General features: G+C 38.1%; 2 protein-coding genes and 1 non-coding gene across 9 annotated transcripts in view; 1 reads left to right on the forward strand and 2 right to left on the reverse strand.

Annotated features, from left to right (window-relative positions):
• Positions 1-13,482, forward strand: part of LOC107143216 (sentrin-specific protease 5) — a 44,344-nt gene extending 30,862 nt beyond the window's left edge. For 5 of the 7 annotated variants that reach the window (XM_015486827.2, XM_048794175.1, XM_048794176.1 and 2 more), the window contains 5 exons: positions 853-930; positions 3,514-3,651; positions 7,267-7,350; positions 8,712-8,762; positions 10,068-13,482. In XM_015486827.2, the coding sequence (XP_015342313.1) occupies positions 853-930; positions 3,514-3,651; positions 7,267-7,350; positions 8,712-8,762; positions 10,068-10,178 (462 nt within the window). In that variant the 3' untranslated portion in view covers positions 10,179-13,482. The other 2 variants (XM_048794177.1, XM_048794178.1) reach the window with 2 other exon arrangements.
• On the reverse strand, positions 12,129-12,199 carry Trnaa-agc. The gene has a single exon. It is a non-coding gene; the product is annotated as a tRNA-Ala (tRNA).
• Positions 13,483-14,239: 757 nt separating the features above from the next.
• On the reverse strand, positions 14,240-21,815 carry Ncbp2 (nuclear cap binding protein subunit 2). The gene is made up of 4 exons (XM_015486832.2): positions 21,654-21,815; positions 18,361-18,542; positions 16,374-16,512; positions 14,240-15,847 (listed from the first exon to the last, which is right to left on the reverse strand). Exons 1-4 carry the CDS (start codon positions 21,729-21,731, stop codon positions 15,776-15,778), a joined length of 471 nt encoding a protein of 156 aa, XP_015342318.1. The 5' UTR covers positions 21,732-21,815; the 3' UTR covers positions 14,240-15,775.
• Positions 21,816-21,820: the final 5 nt, after the last annotated feature.

Genomic DNA, 21,820 nt, shown 5'->3' on the forward strand with positions numbered 1-21,820 from the left:
TGTTAAGCTGAATGGTTCTCAGTGAATGTGCATCAGAATCACATGAAAGGTTTGTAAAACCAGATTGCTAGTTTGTGCTAAAATTTAGCAGCTCTGGAATTGGGCTGAGAATTTGGATTTCCAACAAGTTCCCAGGTGATGCTGATTCTTCTGGTCTAATGAGCATACTCTGAGAACCACACACTAAATAGTCTTATTATCTAAAGTGAGTTCAAGTTAGAGCCCTGCTTCAAGACCATGGTATAGACTAACTTAGATGAGCCAATACCACTTATAAGCCAGAATCTGAATCCAAGGAGGTGGGACCTGATAATCTGTATGGCAAGGGTAATTTTTGGTACTAGAAATGATTGTGCTAAGACCTTCTTGTAGTTGTATGGGAGTCTTCAAATCCACATCCTTCAGATGGAGAGTTTTGTAATCCATATCTCATGAGTTCAAGGTATTGATTTGCTCATTTTTTTTCAGATCCTATTTCAGTTGTTCAATCTTTTAAAAATTTTGGAGAGATTTATCATTTGTCTCTACTTGATTGGATTCCGGTAATCCAGTTGCTACCCCACTGACAATAGACCACACCTGTAAGAGCATTCTCATGAAAAATTTAAACAGAATTTTCTATAAATCAAGTAATATATTTCCTATATTTTGACTACTAGTTGAAGAAACTTTTCTCTCCTTTTTGTCTATTTATGTTAGAACATTACATTTTTATTTAAAAATTTTTTGAATATATATGTATTTTTAAATTATTTTGTGTTCAGATATTTTAAATTTTTTTATTTTCTTTTGAAGTTAAATCTGGGCACAGCCTAGTGTAATCTGATTCCTTATATTTGGTGTCTGTTCTAGGTTCACTTCTTCAACAGCTTTTTTCATAGACAGCTGGTAACCAAAGGATATAATGGAGTTAAGAGATGGACTAAAAAGGTATTAAATTTTTTACTCTAGATTTGAAATGGAAATTAATCACTTTGAGTGGAAAGATAATTTTAAGGCCAATACGATGTTACTTAGAAACAGACTTTTTAATGTGATAGGTTTTTGTTGTTGTTGTTGTTGTTTTGTTTTTGTACCAGGGATTGAACCCAGGGTCACTCAATTACTGAGTCACATCCCCAGACCCTTTGAGACAGGATCTCACTTAGTTACTTAGGTCATCGCTTAGTTGCTGAGGCTGGCTTTGAACTTTCGATCCTCCTTCGTCAGCCTGTGGAACCACTGGAATTATAGGCATGTACTCAGCAATAGTTTTTTTTCTCTTTTGAATCTCATTGTTTAATTGTGAGGCAGGAGGATCACAACTTCTAGGCCAGTCTTGCAGCTAAGCAAGGCCTAAGTAATTTAACAAGACCCTGTTTTTGGAATTAATGGAGTAGGAGATGGGTCCTGGAAGCCCTAAGAACCAAATAAACACTCACAGACTTATTTGGCTCTGTCTGCAAGGCAAAAATTTTATTTCTACGTGCAGAAGGGTATACAGCAATCAAAATTGAAAGCAGGCATTGCAAGCAGGCAGTGTGCTTGGCTTTTATCTCTGACACAGGGGTACTTGGCCATTACACATTGGTTGGGGCTGACTACACAATCTTAGGTGCAAATTGACTATTGAGGAAATACTAACCTTAGAAAGACAGCTGAGTTGCAAGAAAATGGGAGCCCAGGAAGTTAACTAAAATGAAGTCTCTTTGGTTTGACAGAAAAGACTTGTTTCTCCCCTCAAAAAAGATCAGTGTCTATTTTATCTAATATAGACTGAATATTCCTTACTCAAAATGCTTGATTTTGGATTTCATTTTGGAATATTTCCATTTTGAAGTATTTTCATATTTATAATGAGATATCTTGGGGATGAGACCCAAGACTAAAATTCATTTATGGTTAATGTATACCTTATATACATAATCTGAAGATTAAATTTTATATAGTATTTTTAGTTATATGTGTTTGTTTTAATTCTTTTTTTTTTTTTTTAATTTTTAAAATTTATTTATTTATTTATTTGTTTATTTGCAGTACTGGGAATTGTACCCAGGGCCTTATGCATGTTGGGCAAGTGCTCCACCATTGAGTTATACCCCCAGCCTCTGTGACTATGTTTAGGCTGTGACCCATAACATAATTTCATGTGCAGAATTTTCTACTTGTGGTATCATCATGCTAAAGTAATGTTGAATTTTGCAGCATTTGTGGTTTCAGAACTTTAGGGATGCTCAAACTATTTTCTTATTAGGTTTTGTTTTGGGTTTTTTTTTTGGTGGTGCTAAGGATTGAATAAATATTTCAAATACTTGCTAACTAAGCAAGCCCTTTACCACTGAGCTATACCCCTGGCCCTACATTTTCTTTTGCCCAACTCCCCCAGCTCCAGGTTTATAAATATAGAAAATGAAAAACAAAAACACTAAAGTGTTTTGCTTGTAAGGTCATATAGACTGATAAAAGATTTATTTATAGCATGACATTATCTGATTATTAGCAAAAAAGAAGACTTGAGAGATTGGTTTTTAAGACTCTGACATACTTTATAGTATTGTCATTGTTTTAACTTTAAAAAAATAAATAAATTCACTCTTTTATGGATGTTTAGTGAAGCATCTATTACCCAAGATATAACTTAATTTTTTAATAGAATAGCAACTATTTCTAAATTGTATGTGTTAGGATATAAAGGATATGTTAAGATTGTAAAAGATGGATTCAGATATAAAGGGTATGTAAATATTATTAAGGATGTTCTTGATTTTGACATCTGAAAGACAAGGGAGTGATAATAGCTAAGATTTATTGGCTATCTACAATGTACTAAAAGCATAGTTTTATGCATTTTTCAAGTATTATTATTCTCAGCAACATCATAAGATAGGTATTATTGCTTTCTGCATTTCATAGTTGAGGAAGAATTTGAACTTAAGTAGACTTGTTTTGAAGCTCATGATATTAACTGTTATACCGAGTCCAGAGAAAGATGAAAGACTTAGACCTTTTCTGTTTTCCAGTACCATGGTTATTTCCTAAAACGTTGAGTCTAGGTCAAAATGTGCCCAAGAAAATTAGGTAAGGCCAGGCATGGTGGCAACATGCCTATAATCTCAGTGACTCAGGAGACTAAGGCAGAAGGATTGTGAATTTGAAGCTAGACTGGGCAACTTAATAAGGGACCCTGTCTCTAAGTAAAAAGGGTTGGAGATATATCTCAGTGGTAGAGCACCTTTGGGTTCAATCCCTGGTACCAAAAAAAAAGGCGGGGTGGGGGGGAGAAAAACGAAAAAGGTAAACCATTTGATAAAACAGAGTTTTAGCGGGTTAAATGAAAAATAGTACTTCTTCATTTTTCTTATTGTGTGTTATAGCTCAGTAGTTATAAGCATGGGCTTTAAAAATAAGACCTGGGTTCAAATTCTGGCCTACCACTGTCTACTTTTATGTCCTTGGACAAGTCAGAAGTCAGTAAAGAAGCTGCTGTATGTTGTTGGTTTTGTGATGACAGCTGCATTTTCTTCTCTTAATCAGGTGGATTTGTTTAAAAAGAGTCTTCTATTGATTCCTATTCACCTGGAAGTCCACTGGTCTCTCATTACTGTGACACTCTCTAATCGAATTATTTCATTTTATGATTCCCAAGGCATTCATTTTAAGTTTTGTGTAGAGGTAAGTTAATATCCTATTTTTTTCACTTAATCTGTGATTGACCCAGTCCTATCTTAGTTCTAGGTAGAACAGCAGAAGTCAGTACCATAGAGGAACATTTTCTGTTGTGAATGTCCTCTAAACTATTGGTAAAGAAAAGAACTGTAAGAGGACTCCACAGGTGAGAGGTAGCTGTCCAAGATCAGGATCCCCTTCTGAGATACATGCCCTAATTTGATTTTGTCAGCCTTGTTTTTTTTGTTGTTGTTTTTTTTTTCTTTTCTCTTCCCCTTAAAACTGCTTTTTTTAAAAAACTATTTTCTTATACCTTTATTTTATGTATTTATTTTTATGTGATGCTGAGGATCAAACCCAGGGCCTTGTATGTGCTAGGTGAGCACTCTACCGCTGAGCCACAACCCCAGCCCCTTAAAACTGCTTTTTAACAAAATTTTTGGTACTGGGGATTGAACCCAGGGATGCTTTTACCACTGAGCTACATCCCTGGTCCTCTCCTACCCACCTCCCCAAGACAGATTCTTGCTAAGTTGCTGAGGATCTTACTAAATTGCTGTGGCTGGCCTTGAATTTGTGATCCTGCTGCCTCAGCCTCCCAAGTCAATGAGATTACAGGTGTGCATCATCACACTCAGATCCCTAGCAATATTTTTAAAAAAATAATAAAAGCTATAATTATATTGGCTTGGGAGTAGATAAATAGATTGGAACAGCTTGAAGAATCCAGAAATAACTCATGCATACTTGAGAATTTAGTATATGATGAAGTTAGGAAAAGATAGGCTATTCAAGTATGACACTGGGAGAATTAGTAAATATAGATCTTTACTTCATATTTATGCTAATTATAAAAACATTTCAGATGGAATAGATACCTAACTGTAAAACAAAACTAAAACTAAAAGCATTTGAATAAAATATAGACGATACTGTGTTCTCAGAATAGGGAATGCTTTCTTACACAGAACCCTCCCCCAAAAAAGAGACATAAGGAATAGTTTGATAAATTTAACCATGTCATAATTTAAAACTTCTGAGCAGAGTGTGGGGGTGTGCACCTATAATCTCAGCAACTTGGGAGGCTGAGGCAGGAAGATAGCAAGTTCAAGGACAATCTGGACAATTAAGCAAGATCCTCTCTCAAAATGAAATTTAAAAGAAAGGGTGAGGATGTAGCACAGTCTTAGAGCACTTGGGTATCATGTACGAGACCCTGGATTCAATCCCCAGTACCATCAAAACCAAAACAAAATATAGTGCTTCTTTACATCCTAACAGGGAAAGATCATTGAGTTTTTAAAAGCCAGTTGTGAGCTAGGTATAGTGGCACATGCCTATAATCCCAGTGATTCAGGAGGCTGAAGCAGGAGAGGTGAAATTACAAAGCCAGCCTCAGCAGCTTAGTGAGGCCCTGAGCAACTTAGTGAGACCTTGTCTCAAAATAAAAAGGTCTAGGGATGTAGCTTAGTGGTGAATTGCCTCTGGGTTAAATCCCTGGTCCCCCTCACCACCACCACCAAAAGAAAATGCCAGTTGTGGCAGAACGATATAATATGCTTATGGGGGAAATACATTTATGTGTGCATGTGTGTGTGTGTATACATATATATTTGTATATGTAATATACAAAGATATATTTTTGTAAATAAAAAAATTAGATATCAATGCATAATGGCATCTGCCTGTAGTCCTAGCTCCGCAGGAGGCTGAGGAAGGAAGATTGCTTCCAGGAGTTCAAGACCAGTGTGGATAATATAGGGGGAATCCCCTTTCTCAAAAAAAAAAAAAAGCATGGGATGGATGCTTACAATTTTGATTTCAGTGATTGCTTTTGGATAAGTATAGAAAGGAGTAGGACTAATAAAGGAAATTTCACCTTATTTTGGTTATTCTAATTTTTATTAACAATGTATATATATTTATATATTTACTTTAAATGTATAAATTTAAAATGTTAATGTATATATTTAAATATATGTAGTACATATATTTGTATATATAAATTATTGTATATTATGTGGTATAATATATAAATATATATTAAAGAATATATTAAAATAAAGATATTTAAATTTATATTTAACATTTAATTTAAAAAGTAAGTATAAGCAAAACTAAGAAGATCAAATTTTCAAAATCCATGTTTGTGGTTCTAAGAAATCCAGGAGGAAAAAACCCTACTTTGGGATATTCCTGGGCCCAGAGTGCTCTAACTCCAGTACAAAAGAGAGTCAGTCCAGTATCAGATGTGATTGTGTGTTTCCAGTTCACTTTGCTTAATTCCTTGCCTGTCTCACATCCTTCACTTATCAGAGACTGTCAGTGCTGTCTCTTCCCTGGACAAATAGAAAAAAACAAACAAGGAGAGCAAGGATATTGCAAAAATCATTTCAACTAGGAAATACTACCCCAGGCTTCTGCTTGTGTTAGGCACTGACACTGAGGAGTCAGAGAAGGTTTAGACAGTTGCCTTCATGGAGCTAACTTCTTGATGGTTAAAAAGATTTTGTTTATGAAACAGGCTTTTGATTTCTAAGTGAATTCTGGATTAGGCACTTGGTTCTTCTGCAGTTATTAAAAAATTCATCTTCGGAATTTTTGACTAGTCAAAAATTTTTTCAGTCAAATTCCAATTGGCTAATAACTTGGCACATTTGGAGAAAGATCCTGAGAACCAATTTGTTTGGGGTGATAACTAAAAGTCATTTAAAGCCAAGCAGAGTCATCCAGGTAGGTGAAGCTAGGCAGTTGTTTTAAGGAAATGTGGGGGTAATAAAAGTGGCTCTGAAGGAAAGTTGGGGGCCTGTATTTCCAAAGAGTTGATGAAAAATGTTATTAAAATTTCCAAATGTGTAGATTCTCTGAGAGCAAGGACTTAAACAGCTTTCTTTACCACTGTATCCCCAGCACTCAGCACATTATAAATACTTAGTAAATGTTGGTGTAGGTAATTATTTTTAAGGGCAAGTCTTTTGCCGTTATTCTGTGTGTGAATTTATATATAGTAGTTATTCTGAGAACTTGAAGTTACTTGTTTAGGGAGAAGAGCAACATGCAGTCATAATCTCTTGATACAGAGAGAAATATGCACAAAGAGGTTGAGGGCATTAGGGATATTTTGAAACTCCAGCAGTCTAGAAATTTCAGTAGTGCCCTTGACTATATTCAGTATTCAGAATGGGTAGAGATAACTGTCTGTTCTTGTCACCTTCCAAACTAAGAAACTTATCTTCAGCTAGATTTTTTTCATTTAGTTTTAGTCAATGATTTCTGCCACGAGTTTCTTCCTTCTCTTCAGCACTGGCACTGATTAAGACTTTTTTATCTTGCCAGTTTACTGCTGGGAAAGGTGGCTAACCATCTCAATAAATATTCTAATCAAGCAAATACCAGTGCCCACACTCTTGAGTGCATACCTTGAGTACAGGAGGTCTAAGTCCTCCTTAACGATATGAAAGCTCTGAAATAAAGTTCCAGCTCTAACTCTTTTGTGCACACACTGCCCAATTTTGTGGGGCCACAGTTGCCACCTCCTTTGCTTCTACCTGCTATGGGCAGGTTTCATTTTTCACCAACTCATGGAACACAGCATCTGTGTTGTGGTTTCTTTTTAACCAGAATATAAGAAAGTATTTGCTGACTGAAGCCAGAGAAAAAAATAGACCTGAATTTCTTCAGGGTTGGCAGACAGCTGTTACGAAGGTAAGTATGTGATACAAATAAAATGGGCATGTCCAGGGGAGGGAATGATCCAAGGGGCGGTTGTGTGTAAGAGCATTTCAAGACTACTGACAGAGACCAAAAAGAGCTTGGAGGAGACTCTAGGGAGGCAACTCAGATTAAGCCAATTTAGTACTTTATCATCTGGCTACTCAATTGCCCAGTGCTTGCTGAAAGCAGGTAACTTGAGTCCTTTCATCCCTGGCACAGTTGCTAATGATGTAGTTGCTCTGCTGAAAAACAAATTTTGGCTGGGGATTTTGGCACCTACCTCTTGCCTCATGACACTTACAGACTCAGAGAAATGCTAAATGACTATTTGGGTCCATTATGGGAGCAAGAGTACTGGGCTACTTTCTAGGCCTATCCTTAGTTCTTCAGCGTGAGGACAGTTCGGATGTAGCTCTGTTATGGTTTCTAGACATTAAAGGTGTTGATGGGCCAGAGTGCCTTTCTGGGCATAATCTCAATCCTGTCATGAACACCAGTGTTGACAATTTAGTCTTTATTTTATTGTTTTTATATAATGATCTCATTTGATCCTTATAACCTGTGAGGTAGGTGGTCATTTAAAGATGAACAGCATCTTTATTTTATAGATGAGAAAACTGAAGTGTGACCTTCAGAAGACCTTCCTCAGAACTATTGGTAGAGGCAGGTCCTTGAACTCAGGTCTGTCTGAATCACTGACCCAGTGTTATAGACAAGAGTCTTGAAATAACCTTTAACCCAGTCCCAGAGGGATCAAGATTTATCAATTCAACCTTGAACTAAACCACATATTAAATTTTACAGTTAAGCTCAAGTTTTCTGTTTCTAATTATCTAGTAAACCAGTTCAAGCCAGAACTAAACTTGTAAATTTTCTGAATTTACCCAGCTAGAGTTCTAGGTATTCTAAATTTAGCCAATATCTTTCATATTCCTACTTGAGGCAGAATACAATAACCAGTTGTTTTGGAAGCTTTATAGAGATGAAAAGTGAAGACTGCTAAGCAGAATTGTTACCATCTAAGTGTTCAGAGTTCAGGCAAATGTTCTGTGATCATCCACAGTTCCATTTTTACTTGTCAGTGAACTGATTGCAAAACTAAGTATCCAAATAGTTGTTTTTAAAATATGGTTTTCATTTCATTTCCCATATTTAGGTAAAATATTGTTTTATAATTTGTGGATGCCTTTGATAGCACTTTTTGTGTGGCCAGATGCCTTTATAAAATGAACACGATACCAGCTGTCCTGGACAGAGACAGGTTTCCTGTCTCATTCTGTTTTGTCGTGTTTATCTGAAGAGGAAAGAAGTACTTGATCTTATTTTAATGACCTTTTTGTTTTTCCCCTCAGTGTATTCCACAACAGAAAAATGACAGTGACTGTGGAGTCTTTGTGCTCCAGGTAAAGAAATACTGTTTTTTGTTTGTTTGTTTTGTTTTATTTTGTTTTGAATTTACAGTTTGTGATATAAGTTTGTTGTGTTTAGAAAGGGAGATGGCAGTCCCTGTACATGATACTAGGTATAGGCAACAGAATACTTTCCTTTTTCTCCCTTTGTTGTTGAGATGCAATAGTGAATTTTCAGGTGTTATCATTAGGAAGAACCACATGTCAAGCCAAGAATGGAAAATAGATATCATCCATGTCTTATCAGAGATTAGTAGTGAGCTGTACTAGAGACTGACTTGGGTTGTTTTGTATCATAGATCATTGGCATTTAAAGGATTAACTTAATAAAATAAAAACAACATTGGCAGGCTGAATATGGTGGTAGATGCCTATAATCCCAGTGACTGTAGAGGCTGGGTGAGGAATTGCAAGTTTGGGGCCAGCCTAGGCAACTTAACAAGACCCTGTCTCAAAAAATAAAAAGAGTTGGGGATGTAGCTCAATGATAGGTAGCTCCTGGGTTCAATCCAAAATACTGAATAAATAAATAAAATCTAATTATTGGATGTCAAAGACCTGCTGGTTGCCTGCCACTGGTTTTTGTTTTTTTTGTGGTACTGGGATTGAATCCAGGAGTGCTTTGCCACTAAGCTACATCCCCAGCCACCATCACCACTGCCTTTTTTTTTTTTTTTTTTTTTTTTTTAAATATTGAGACAGGATTTCACTAAGTTGCCAAGGCTGACCTTGAACTTGTGATCCTCCTGCCTCAACCTCCCAAGTTATTGAGGTTACAGTCCTGCTCCACCACTCCCAGAGTACTGCATTCCATGGACTCTGGATGGTCTAAAACTGCTCCCATGGTCTCTGGATAGTCTAAAAGGGCAATGGAAAAATTTCTATTATACACACATTTATGAAGGAAATTATCTAATCTGTGAAATTTTAAGATTTGTGAAGATCTTGGAAGATTGGTTTATTCATAACTTCATAAATGTTTGGGGTTTGTAAACAAGATTCAGGTTCCCAAAGGCTATGTAAGATCTATTGCATTTTCAGCAGATTGTACTTTGAGAATTAGAGCCTCTTCATCAGTTGGTGCTTTTCACAGTGTTAGGCCTGGAAGGAGGGTGATCCTTAGCTATACACTTGCCTGAAATGCCTACTATAATTTGGAGATAAATGTTGTAAAGCACCATGTTGTCACAAGTTTCTGTAAACTTTATAATACAATCTTAGACTCTATCAGGTCTGCATCTGGTGCTGGGCTGTTGTGCAACCCCATGTGCCATTTACATGTTTCTGGGACCTTTGCAGTACTGCAAGTGCCTCGCTTTAGAGCAGCCTTTCCAGTTTTCTCAAGAAGACATGCCCCGTGTGCGGAAGAGAATTTACAAGGAGCTGTGTGAGTGCCGGCTGCTGGACTGACTCAGCAGTGCTCTGCAAGTCTGACCAAGTTGGAACAGATGGTTTGTTACTTGAATCTCCAAACACTCATTTGAATTTTTACAGATATTCAGATCAGTGGTGTTGGGCCACTATTGTTACCTCAAATTTATTTTTTGCCCTTATTCATTTCTCCAACTACCATGTACTTTTTTAATATTCAGTTTGGTTTCATTTTTAATTTTATGGATTCCGCGCGTCCCTCCCATATTTAATATTTATTATCCAAACGCATGCATATAGACAGAGCATGCAGTGAAGAGTATTAAAAAAAAAAAAAGCCTAGTAGATTTGGTGCAGCTTTTGAAACTTAGTTAGCGTGAACTGAATACAGGTTTAAAATTTAATCTCAGAACCTAAAAATGCAAATGTTTTTTGATTCAGTATAACTCGGAGTAGTCAGTGTTCCCTGGGACATAAAGGGTAGCTAGGAGAGGTTTTGACAAAGCCAGTTCTGTTTTACTTTTACCAGCAGCACCTTTTACTTACTTCCCTCTCCAAGGGAGTCCTAGAAAATGAAATGCATTCCTTTTGAAGGGTGAGATGGAAGTTGGCTGTAAAGTGATGGGTGTGTTCTGTCCATGGAGGCCCACTTGCAAGCAAAAAGCCTACTTTGGAAGAGTTGATTAAAGTATGAGAAAAAGGCAGTGACTGGGGCCAGATACCTTATCAAATGAGATTTCAGTCCTGGTCTTAGGAATTATAATGCATAGCCTAAATCTTATAATGAGACATTTATTTAATAACCTGTTTTTCTGATTTTGACCTATGAAAAAGCTTGGTGTCTTGTCAGACCAGTAGTCAAACAAATGAGATATTCAGCCTTTTGAGAAGTAATTTTTAAGTTGCTATTTTCCTTGTGTTGCCTCCCATATGGGAGAATTTAAGATTTACTTAATACATTTCTATTTCTAGTGTATCTGAAATATGAACATTCAAAATTGAAGGCTGACTTCTTTTGCAGATGCATGGGGAGAAGAGGGAAGATAATAAAGAAAACTTGGTTCCCAAGGAGTGCAGTAATAGAATTGTTTCCCTCCTCTCTAGTGATCTCCCCTCATTCAGGGCTCACTTGGCTTCTGCACAACTAATCCTGACATTTTAGCATGGGAGTTACTTGTTTCCCTTCTGTTGATCTTCTATCTTCAGGGGACAGGCTGTAATGTGGTCCCTTTCCTTATAGTTAGCTGCACTGAGATGAAAGTAATGGATCTTAGATCTTTTATCTGGCCTTTTGTGACATAATTGAAAGGAAAGGAAATAAGGAAGGATACATGTTAAACTACCCAATTATCTTTTCTGAACTAGAGGAGGAAAATATATTGGTAACAGATTCAAATGTTTACTCAGAAAACTACCAAAAAAATGGCAGAAGATACTCGAATTTATGCCTGGTTAGGTGTGTGTTGAAAAGAAAAAGCTAAAATGCTTTAACTTGGCTGTAAGTTATGATTGAAACAAGGCTGACTGCCAGCAGTTGAGGGTTGAGTCAGACTGTTTACATCCACATGCATGTAAACCAGTGTTGACACTGGGAAGCAGCCTCTCCCAATTCCTCCAGACTCAAATTCCTTAGTATAAAAGCAGGTCACTATTTCTTACTTTGTTAAATACTGGGAGTAGAGGCACTTTATGCTACTAGAGGTAAGGTTGTGTCACCATAAGGGAAGATGAGAATTTATAGTGTGGAGATGTTGTCTTAAGGTTTCCAGACATAATTATGCAAACATGGGATCTTTCAAAATGTATATGAGACATTTGCTTTTTTTTTTTTTTTTTTGTGGGGTTGTTGCAAAGTAACCAGTAAGTAACTAGCCTATTGACTCCAAATGCCTCATACTTCAGAATGAGGGAGTATCTCATTTCCCCACTGACAGACACACCATGCAGAAGAGAAAAATTTCTGCAAAAACACAAAGAATTTTTTTCTTTTGGCAATGCTGGGGATTGAACCCAGGGCCTCCTGTGGGCTAGGCAAGTGCTCTACCACTGAGCCACATGCCTAGCCCTCCTACAAGAATCGTAATGCCCAGAGCTTGAGTTGACACACTTCCTCCAGTGTGAAATATGATCATTATTATCAGCACTGGGGCATGCAGGAATGATCACAGAGACCTTAAGTGAGCTGTCCATATCTAGTTATTCTTTCACTTCCAACATCATAGGGCATCCTGAGGTACCTGGCATGGTTTAGCCTAAAGTTGAATATTTTAAGTCTGTTTTTAAAATGTTTCTGTCAATCATGAAACTTGGTTTCAGCACACTTAATTGCTTTTACTTCTTGTAATTAGATATAAACCTCTATTTAGCTAAAGTCCTAGATAGTCTTTTGTCCTGATGTTTGCAGTAATTGCTTCCTTGCAACAAAGGCATTTTTGAAACACTTCTGGGCTGTTGGTGAAAAGCGTTGAGTTACCATCACTGGCCTGGCACTGAACTGTCTGGCTGCCCACAAGACAGATCTTATGGTTTGGGGGCTGAGTGCAGACCTTGCACAAAAGAACAATTTATGACAAGCCTTCAACCAGCTATCTAGTTGTCTCTATGGGCAAATTTACCAGGTTATAGTTGCTTCATTCTGGTGGCCTTTCTTTTTGTTAAATCTGTAGCAGTGAACATATATTTAATGCATCTTTTAGTTTTATCAAGAATCAGAGAGAATCAACTTTCAGTTAGCCTTTTTAAGGAAGAAAAAGGAAGCAGTTGTTGCCAGTAATCCCCACATATTTTTGGCTTTGCCTTGTATTTTCTATTTACTGTTGAATATGAGTAACATGGTCATCTTGAGTTTATAGTTGGAACAAAACAATAACAGATCTAACTGGGAAACAGCCGGCACTCACCTGATATATTGCCCTTTTTCCTCTACAGTTGTAGTTCACTGCTTCCCTGGGTTAAGTAATTGGTGGGGGGAGAGGGGTCTGGGAGATTCACAACCTTTCAGGCAAGAAATGGTAAATTTATAGTTGAATTCGATATGCCAGTTACCTGTTCTCCTTAATCATATTAAAGAAACCAAGTTAATTGGCAGTTATAAAGCACATACTTTGCTATGTGCTAGGCTGTGCCTCCTGGCCTACAGATAATTAAGACCTAGGGAATACCATCAGAGAAGTACTAATTGTATTGGGTGTTACAAAAGCAGACCTAGACAAGTTGTTCACTTAAATGGTACTTGTTGGTCAGAAAAGAATTTAAAAAGATTATGATCATGTAAAATTACAGTACTCAACCCTTCTAGCAAAGTATTTTTTTGAAAAATAAACTAAATGCCTTTATAAACTCATTCTCTTGTGTTGGATAAGTGTACTGCTTGGTGAGTAGTATGTTTTCCTTTAATACACTCCAGTCATAACAAGGCTTAAGAACAGTGACCAGTGTAGGCCCTAAGCAGCCTACCCTTAGAGCACCACTGTCCCACAGAATTTTCTGCAATGATGGAAATGTTGTTTTCATTTACTATAACAATCACTAGCACATTGTCTATTAAGCACTTAAAATGTGGTTAGTGTAACTGAGAAGTTGAATGTTTAATTTTATTTTTATTAAACAGCCACATTAGGCCAGGGGCTATTACATTGGATTGAAGAACTCTAAAGCAAGTTGCATGTTTTACACTTTAGCTAATAATGTAATTCCCAAATAATTCTATACATCCCAGTCTGGCTATATCTGGCACTCCCCCACTATTATATTCCATAACCTACCTAGCATATATGTCCTAGTTCTCACTTTTCTGATTAAAATGAGATACTTTTCTGATTAAAGTGAGAAATAGGAAAGAGGACACAAAGAAAGCTCATTTAGCATCCTCAAGCCTAAAAAACATCAGGTTCCCTTAATTCAATGCTAAATTGTTTTCATAAGAATGTCCATGTTCTTTCTTCACGTGAAGCCATAACTAGATACAAATGTCATATTGAAATGAACATGTAAATTTTGCATATTTATTCAGAGTCTCCCCAAACTCATTTACAGACAGCCCAGAGTAAAAGAGTTCTAGAACAAGTCCCTTTTTATAGGTGAGGAAAGAGGCCAAGATAATAAGTTGGTCCAGCTTTATTGAAATCTGTTATAGAAGACAATTCAAATAAGAATCACAGTCTTTGGTTTTAAGGCCTGTAGAATCTGAGTTTTTTCACCACACAAGAATACAAAATATTAGTTTAAACTACAGTGTAAAAACATTCTAAAAATGAATACTGTGTCCTGATTAAATGTTTGCAAATGGTTTATTCCTAAGCACTAACAACTGTTATACCTCTTTATAAAAAATTCAAACAGTTTGGAATTTAATGAGAAAACCCACATTTATTGTAACATGAAAGCTGTTCATGTTCAGCCCCAATTTTCACAAACTACTGGAAGATACTTTGAAAAATAATTCACATTTTTTTCATATCAGGGAAAATTATACTCACATATAATATCAGAAATCATCTCTTGCCTTACAAATGTAAAATAAATTCTCTCTAATCCCCTGGCTTGAGCCACAGTATGGACAATTTGGGAAAAATAAAACAGATTTCAGTATGAGAAGTAGCTGAAATAGACACTTTCTTTAGGAAGCCTTCCTCTGTTTTTGTAAAGTATTCTCTCAATCATCAAGCTCTTCTAAAAAGAACCCATTCTATTCCCAAGACTAATTAAAATGGAAAGAATAAATCTGATGGCCCTTACAGCATACTTTGTCATGTCAAGGCAATCCCTTAACTTACATTTCCTACTAATAGCGTCTTCCCCCACTCACCACACCCACTAGAATATGTGAGGTTCTCTATTACAAATCCTTACTTCTTGTTGTTGCTAGCTTTAGGTAAAACATCTTTTGAAAAATGTGTATAATTCTTCAAACCCTGTACCTAGTTTCTGAATATGTAAGGAATAGAAGCGGGACATGTCCCTGAGACCATCTCAGGTTTACTTACTTCTATGCCAACTATTTAGGAAAGTCCCTTGACCCTTTAGAGATTGAATTTGTTTTCAATGTTGAATTCTATTCAGTTGTCAAACACCTGTTGCTAATTTAGAACAAAGCCATACCACACAGCAAAATTCCATTTATTAAACTTTATCTCATGCAAACTTAAATTTTAAAAAATAATCATTCCAGGCCCCAATGTAGATCATGAACCTACTTAAGACAAAAACATGGTAAAACAAGTTTTTACATTTTTCCATCTTCCTTTAAAAAGTGTGGCATTTTTGGCCGACAGAATAATCAACATTATAAATCAAACCTGTTGCTAAGGAACACTTTGTGGGGGGTGGGGTGGGTGGATGTTTCTGGGGATCAAACCAGGGTCTTGCACATGTGAAGTAGGCACTGTATCTGAGCCACATCCCCAGAGAACACAATTTTAGACCTGGTAACAGAAAATCATCTGGTAACTTGACACATGACCAATATTCTAAGACTAGAATTAAAGGCATTCTTTTGTATTGTCCTTTAATAATTTTCAGAGGAAACCATGTAAAGGCTTCTAGCTCAGTAGAGACATTGATCAGACTGTGGGTAATGTTCTTCAACAAACAACAGGCCAGTGGAGGGAATTTCGCACTGATGGGGCTCTCACCACTCACTGCTTTTGTGCCAGTTTTCCATAGCCACCTCTCCCAGCATCATAGTCTTGTCGATACTCATCTCGAACCTTAAGTAAAAAAGAATACACAAAGTACAATATAGAGAAGACTGGTATAACATGCACTGCCCACAACATGTCAGACAAATAGCTGAACCTTTTCAGATGTCATATGAACATGCAGACAAACCTGTGTATTAGGTTCTGTGGTATTTTGGGGTTTGGTTTTGGGTTTGTTTGGTGTGTGCATATGGTACTGGGGAGTGAACCTAGGACCTCACACTTGCTTGGCAAGTGCCCCACCACTGAGGGTACACCCCTGTATTAGACTCTAAGACAAACCCATTTCAGTGTATTTTGCTTTCGTTCTAGACACAGATGTGAAATACCTAGCCCCTAGCAGAAGTTCAACAACAAGTGCTTATTGAAATGAATAGCATATGCTATTTCAAGGTTTAAAAAAATTCACCAAAACCAATGGGTGGTTTTCTCCAGGGTTATAGGCAGAAATTAGAAAAAGAGTAAAAACAGTTCGAAAAAACAACTATCATTATGACTAGAATCCTAGGCAGGGTTTGGTCCAGAGACTGCATACCTGGCCCCCTGATCGCCCACGTCCATACTGCCTGCCCTCCTTAAAACCTGCATCCCAGTCTGTGCGAATGATCCGGTCATCCAGACGTGTTCCATTTATATACCGCATGGCATTTTCTGCATCTGCTCTTGAATAGTATCTTAAGTTTAAGTGTTAAGGAACATTGCATTTCTCCAAATGTTTGGGAAGCATCTAAATGAACCTGAATTGTTAAGGAAAAAGTACAAAAACAAATCCAGTCAGATGAAGTTCAAAGACTATTCAGCTTACACAAGCCTACTGGTCCAAAAGCACTTAGGTAAAGAAAATATAATACTTATGTAGGGCTATCTTGGTTATGATTTCCTGGCTATCCCTATTAATATTTATTTGGTCAATCCCTTTTTTTTTTTTTTTTTTTGCATATGTGGTGCTAGAGATCAAACCCAGGTCCTTGTGCATGCCAGGCAAGCTACCACTAGAGCAATATCCTCAGCCTTGTCTCCATATTTTGAGTTGCAAAATTTTATAAAATATGTTCACTGCAGGTTTAAACCACAAACTATGCACTTCTTATCCAAGAACTGGCATCCAAATTGGGTGCTGATATTAAAGAACAATCTTCATAAAAAGAGGTCACAGTGTGTATGGAAGTACCACTACATTTCACTAGATGGAAAAATTTCAAAGTATTAACCAGGTTAGGAGTTCCCAAACATTTAATCAGTTTTACCCTACATGGTATTTTTTAAAATCTCTAAAAGCAATTCTGAGGACTGGGGTTGTAGCTCAGTGATAGTGCACTTGCCTAGCATGCGTGGGGCACTGGTTTCAATTCTCAACACCACATACAAATAAATAAAATAAAGGTCCACCAACAACTAAAAAATATATTTTAAAAAGTAGTAATAAAAAAATAAAAGCAATTCTGATTAACAGCTGGGTTTGGGAAATGCTGATTTAGACTTTTTTCTCATCTTTACACAAGTAGGGAAACACTTGATATCTAGCACCTATATAATGCCTAGAACATAGTAGGCATTCAGTAATCTTTGTTAAATGAATGAAATAAATGCTAGAGAAAAACAACTAGCACTAGCGGTCTCTTTGATACTTTCCATCATGATTGTTGACCTTTGACCTATAAGGCAAATGGAAACACTCTGATCCTTAGAGTGATTACCTACTAATTTATAGATGGAGCCTTTTGTTTTTTCATTGTTTTCCCCATGAATTACTCTGTGCCACTGCTACCAGAAAACAAAACCTGAGAAAACTGGACCCTTGTGTTTGGAGAGAGAACTGAAAAGCTTGCTTGGCCCAGAAATCAGAAATCATAAATTTGTTCTTCAGTTGTGTAAAAAGAAAGATTTCCAACATACAATGTACAGCTTTTCTTCAGTAATTTTTCTTGTTCTTCATTGTCACCCTAGAATTTCAAAGACAAACATTGCAACTTTAAAAAAAAATCCAAGTGGGGCTGGGTACACACCTGTAGTCCTAGCTACTCATAAGCTGAGGCACAAAGGTCATTTGAGCCCAGGAGTTTGAGAAAGCCTTGGCAACATAGGGAGCTCTAACTTTGAAAAAAAAAAAGTGAAGAATGGGTTCAGAAGCAGGACTTCTGGTTTAAGCTGATAAGAATGAATGCATTCTTTCTTCTCAAGATCGCATTAAAATGATAGGAAAGAAGCATACATGAGAAGGCCATTAGCTAATGATCAGAGACTTAAAAAAGCTGATAGGGCTGTGATATACCTCAGTGATAGAGAGCTGGCATACAGTGTGCGAGGTCCTGGGTTCAATTCCCAGTACCAGAAAACAAAACATGAATTCAGAATAGAACACAAAATTACCAGTTTTCACAGCATCCGAATGTAGACAAATGGAAGAAAAGGTACATACAAGCATAGGGATAAAGCTAATATCCAGTTTTTCAAAAACAGGCAGCCAACCACTCTGAGCTCTACCTTGGTTCAACAGTTACATTAGACACCAGGAAGGATACTCCACAAAACAGAATCCACATGCTGTTTTTTTTACTTTATCCAGACCCATAATTATCTTCTTTATGTCACCACTTTTGCTGAAGAGTTCATAAATTTGTTCTTCAGTTGTGTAAAAAGAAAGATTTCCAACATACAATGTACAGCTTTTCTTCAGTAATTTTTCTTGTTCTTCATTGTCACCCTAGAATTTCAGAGACAAACATTGCAACTTAAAAAAAAAAAAAAAAAGCCTTGCTTAAATAATATTCCTAAGTATGGTTTTTAAAATAATGTCCGAGGCCAAATGTGATGGTACATGCCTGTAATTCCAGCGACTGAGTAGGCTGAGGCAGGACGATTGCAAGTTCTAGGCCAGCCTGTGCAACTTAGTGAGACCCTGTCTCAAAAAAGCTGGGTTTAGCTCACTGGTAGAGCACTTCTGGGTTCAATTCTCAGCATGAGTTGGGGGAATCATTAATTCTTATTTAGAAATCAGATTCTCACTGGGCATGGTGGTGCATGCCTGTAATCTCAGTGGCTTGGGAGGCTGAAAAAGGAGGATCAAAGCCAGCCTCAGCAAAAAGCAAGGCACTAAACAATTCAGTGAGATCCTGTCTCTAAATAAAATACAAAAAAAAAAAAAATAGGACTGAGGATGTGGCTCAATGGTTGAGTGCCCCTGAGTTAAATCCCCAGTACCCAGGGGAAAAGAAAAAAGAAATCAGATTCTCTCACCCACCAAATACTGCAAATACCTTGTCAAAAGGAGGGGTGGTGCAGGAGGTATTCACATTCTGTGAAGGACTTATATGAGATCCAGACTGCTTTTAGTGGAGAGAAAAGGCTTTCAGCCTTCCCTCTCTCCTGCCCCAGGCTACGTACAAGTAGCATGCCTTTTTTCTTGCATACTAAAGTCCTGAGCACTGGATCCTTCGCTAATGGCCCAAGTCTAAATTCCAGACCTTGACCCATTATATTAGAAAGGTCCCATTTATCCTCTGTAGTAAAAAATAATAATTATTATTTCTAGAGCTAGTATTCCCCTGGTAATATTCCCATAGAGACTATCCAAAACAACAACTGCTTTAGTAATTTATATGCTCATGTATTTTTTTTCTTCTGAGCGTAGGAGAAATTTTTTTTTTCAGTGCTGGATATTGAACCCCATGGGCACTATACCACTGAAAGACATCCCCAGCCCTTTTCATTTTGAGACAGGCTGGCCTTCAACTTGTAATCCTCCTGCTTCAGCCTCTGAAGTAGCTGGGATTACAGATGTGGGCCACCACACCTAGCACTTTCTTAACAGGCTTTCTAATTTGAAGACAGGATGAATCCTGAGACAGAAGTATGAGCTTTAGTCAATACACCTGACAATCCCTGGGGACAAGATGGCTTATCATGAGTGAGACATTGATACTTTAGATGCTGAATTGACACACTGAGGACAAATGTGATTAAACAGAAGGCCAATCAGTAGACCTATTCTCAGACCCTTCTGATCCAGATTGTTGAGAGCCACAGTTTAGTCGGAATGACGCCTGGCATTTTGCTAGAGGAAATGGTTGAAAGGTGACCCTGCTCTGGGATTAGGGCGGCTCCAGGATTAGGGCGGATCCTGCTGCCTCGGGTGCCCCCTACTTTGGAGTTCCCATAGAGTTCTCACTGGGGTTTCGGGAGAATTGGCGCGGAGTCTATATCTTAATTAAAACAACTGTGGTATACTTAAGGTATGATATTAATGTGGATTCCATTTAGGGTACCCTAGATATTCCACATGACAATATACTACATCTAAAATAGTAGACTTCAGATTGTAGAAATGAACCCTTTCAATTTTAATCTTGTAGGATAGATGCTGACACAAGATGGTCATGATGTGGAACTAATAAGAACTGTAAAAGTTGCAGAAGTAAAAATCATGCTTGGCACGTTTTGGTGTTGTTTTGTTTTGTAGGGGATGGTTGAACCCAGGGGCACTAAGCAGGGGCCCTTTTTATTTTTTATTTTGAGACAGTGTCTTTGCTAAGTTGCTGAAGCTGCCTCAAACATGGGATCCTCCTGCTTCAGCCTCCCAAATTGGTGGAATCACAGGTGTGCACCACCTCACCCTGCCTGGCGCATAGCATTTTAAAACTGAAATGTAAGAGTGTCTTCAATTTGGCCTCAAATTCCCGGTACCAGGTACAAACACATTCTACACACCTACCTTCTCTTATATGCACTTCCCTTCCCAGTTGCAAGGGGAATGTCTCCTTTTCTGAATGCTTAAAACCTGTCCCTCTCTACTCCTGGTTTCTCCTTTAGATTTTATTTGCCTCCATTTACAATCCCTACTAGAGGTTTGAGTTCTTAGGATGCAGAAACTGCATTTCCCCCATCCCTCCTGGGGCTCAGAGGAATGCTTTGACAACAGCACCGGGTAAGCGTTTATGAAATAACTGAGTTGCAGGGTGAGTTGGCACACACCTGTAGGAGGATCTCAAGTTCGAGGTTAGCCTGGGCAACGCAGAGACACCAGCCCCCCCCCCTCAAAAAAATTTAAACAGGGCTGGAGAAGTAGGTCAGTGGTAAAGCACCCCTAGGTCTAATCCCCATTAAATAATTAGGTTGAGTGGCCAGAGCACGCAATCCCACCCCCACCTTTACTAATTCAGAAAAGATTACCTGCAGCCCTCTCCCCTTTCCACAGAATGTTGTGACATACCCTAAACTAAAATTTCCCTCTTCTGAACTCCAGCAATTATCTGATCTTGATATCCAGTTATCAACGTGCTTAGGATGGCTATCCCCTCTCTCCACTCGGAGGCCTCCATGTCTCCCACCCAAAATGGAGAATTTTGTTGAATAATCGTACTAAAGAAAGAAAAGATTCGGAGCGCCAAAGGGCATCGGTTGATTTTTTTTAAAAAAAATAATAATAATAATAAAAAGCACCGGTATCTGGATAATGCGCCTCCACATACCCTGGGAGTGAATAGGGAACCCCATTCCTGTCATCACAATTTCCCAGGCACAGCCTGTGAAAACAAGCCACCACTCTGCCGCTCGAACCTCTGCACTGGCCCAGATACAGGCAGCGGCTGCAAGGCAATGGGAAAGCGAGTCTGATATTTCCTTTCTATCAAAGTGGCTTCAGTGAAACCCAAACGCCCTTCAGGCATCCGACCCCTGCTTCCCAGCAGGCACTAGGACCCCACTTCACATTTCAGGACACCAAGCAGAATGCTAGACGACACAGTGAGACAAGTGCAAACCGTTCCTCAGCGTTCTGGCCCAGGGCTTGACCCTCTCGCGGCCCGGCTCTCCTCACCCGGAAGTGCTGGTCCCGGTACTGGCTCAGCTCCACGTAGGAGTCGCTGCGCAGCGCCTTCAGGAGGCCACCCGACATAGTGCAGAGAGGTCGACAAGGACGCGCAACTCAGGTATCAACCGGAGTGCCGCGGCTCTGGCGGAAGCGGAAGCGCGCGGAGGGCAGCA

Source organism: Marmota marmota, unplaced genomic scaffold (genome assembly GCF_001458135.2).
Source record: "Marmota marmota marmota unplaced genomic scaffold, marMar, whole genome shotgun sequence".
In the NCBI taxonomy this organism is placed as follows: domain Eukaryota; kingdom Metazoa; phylum Chordata; class Mammalia; order Rodentia; family Sciuridae; genus Marmota; species Marmota marmota.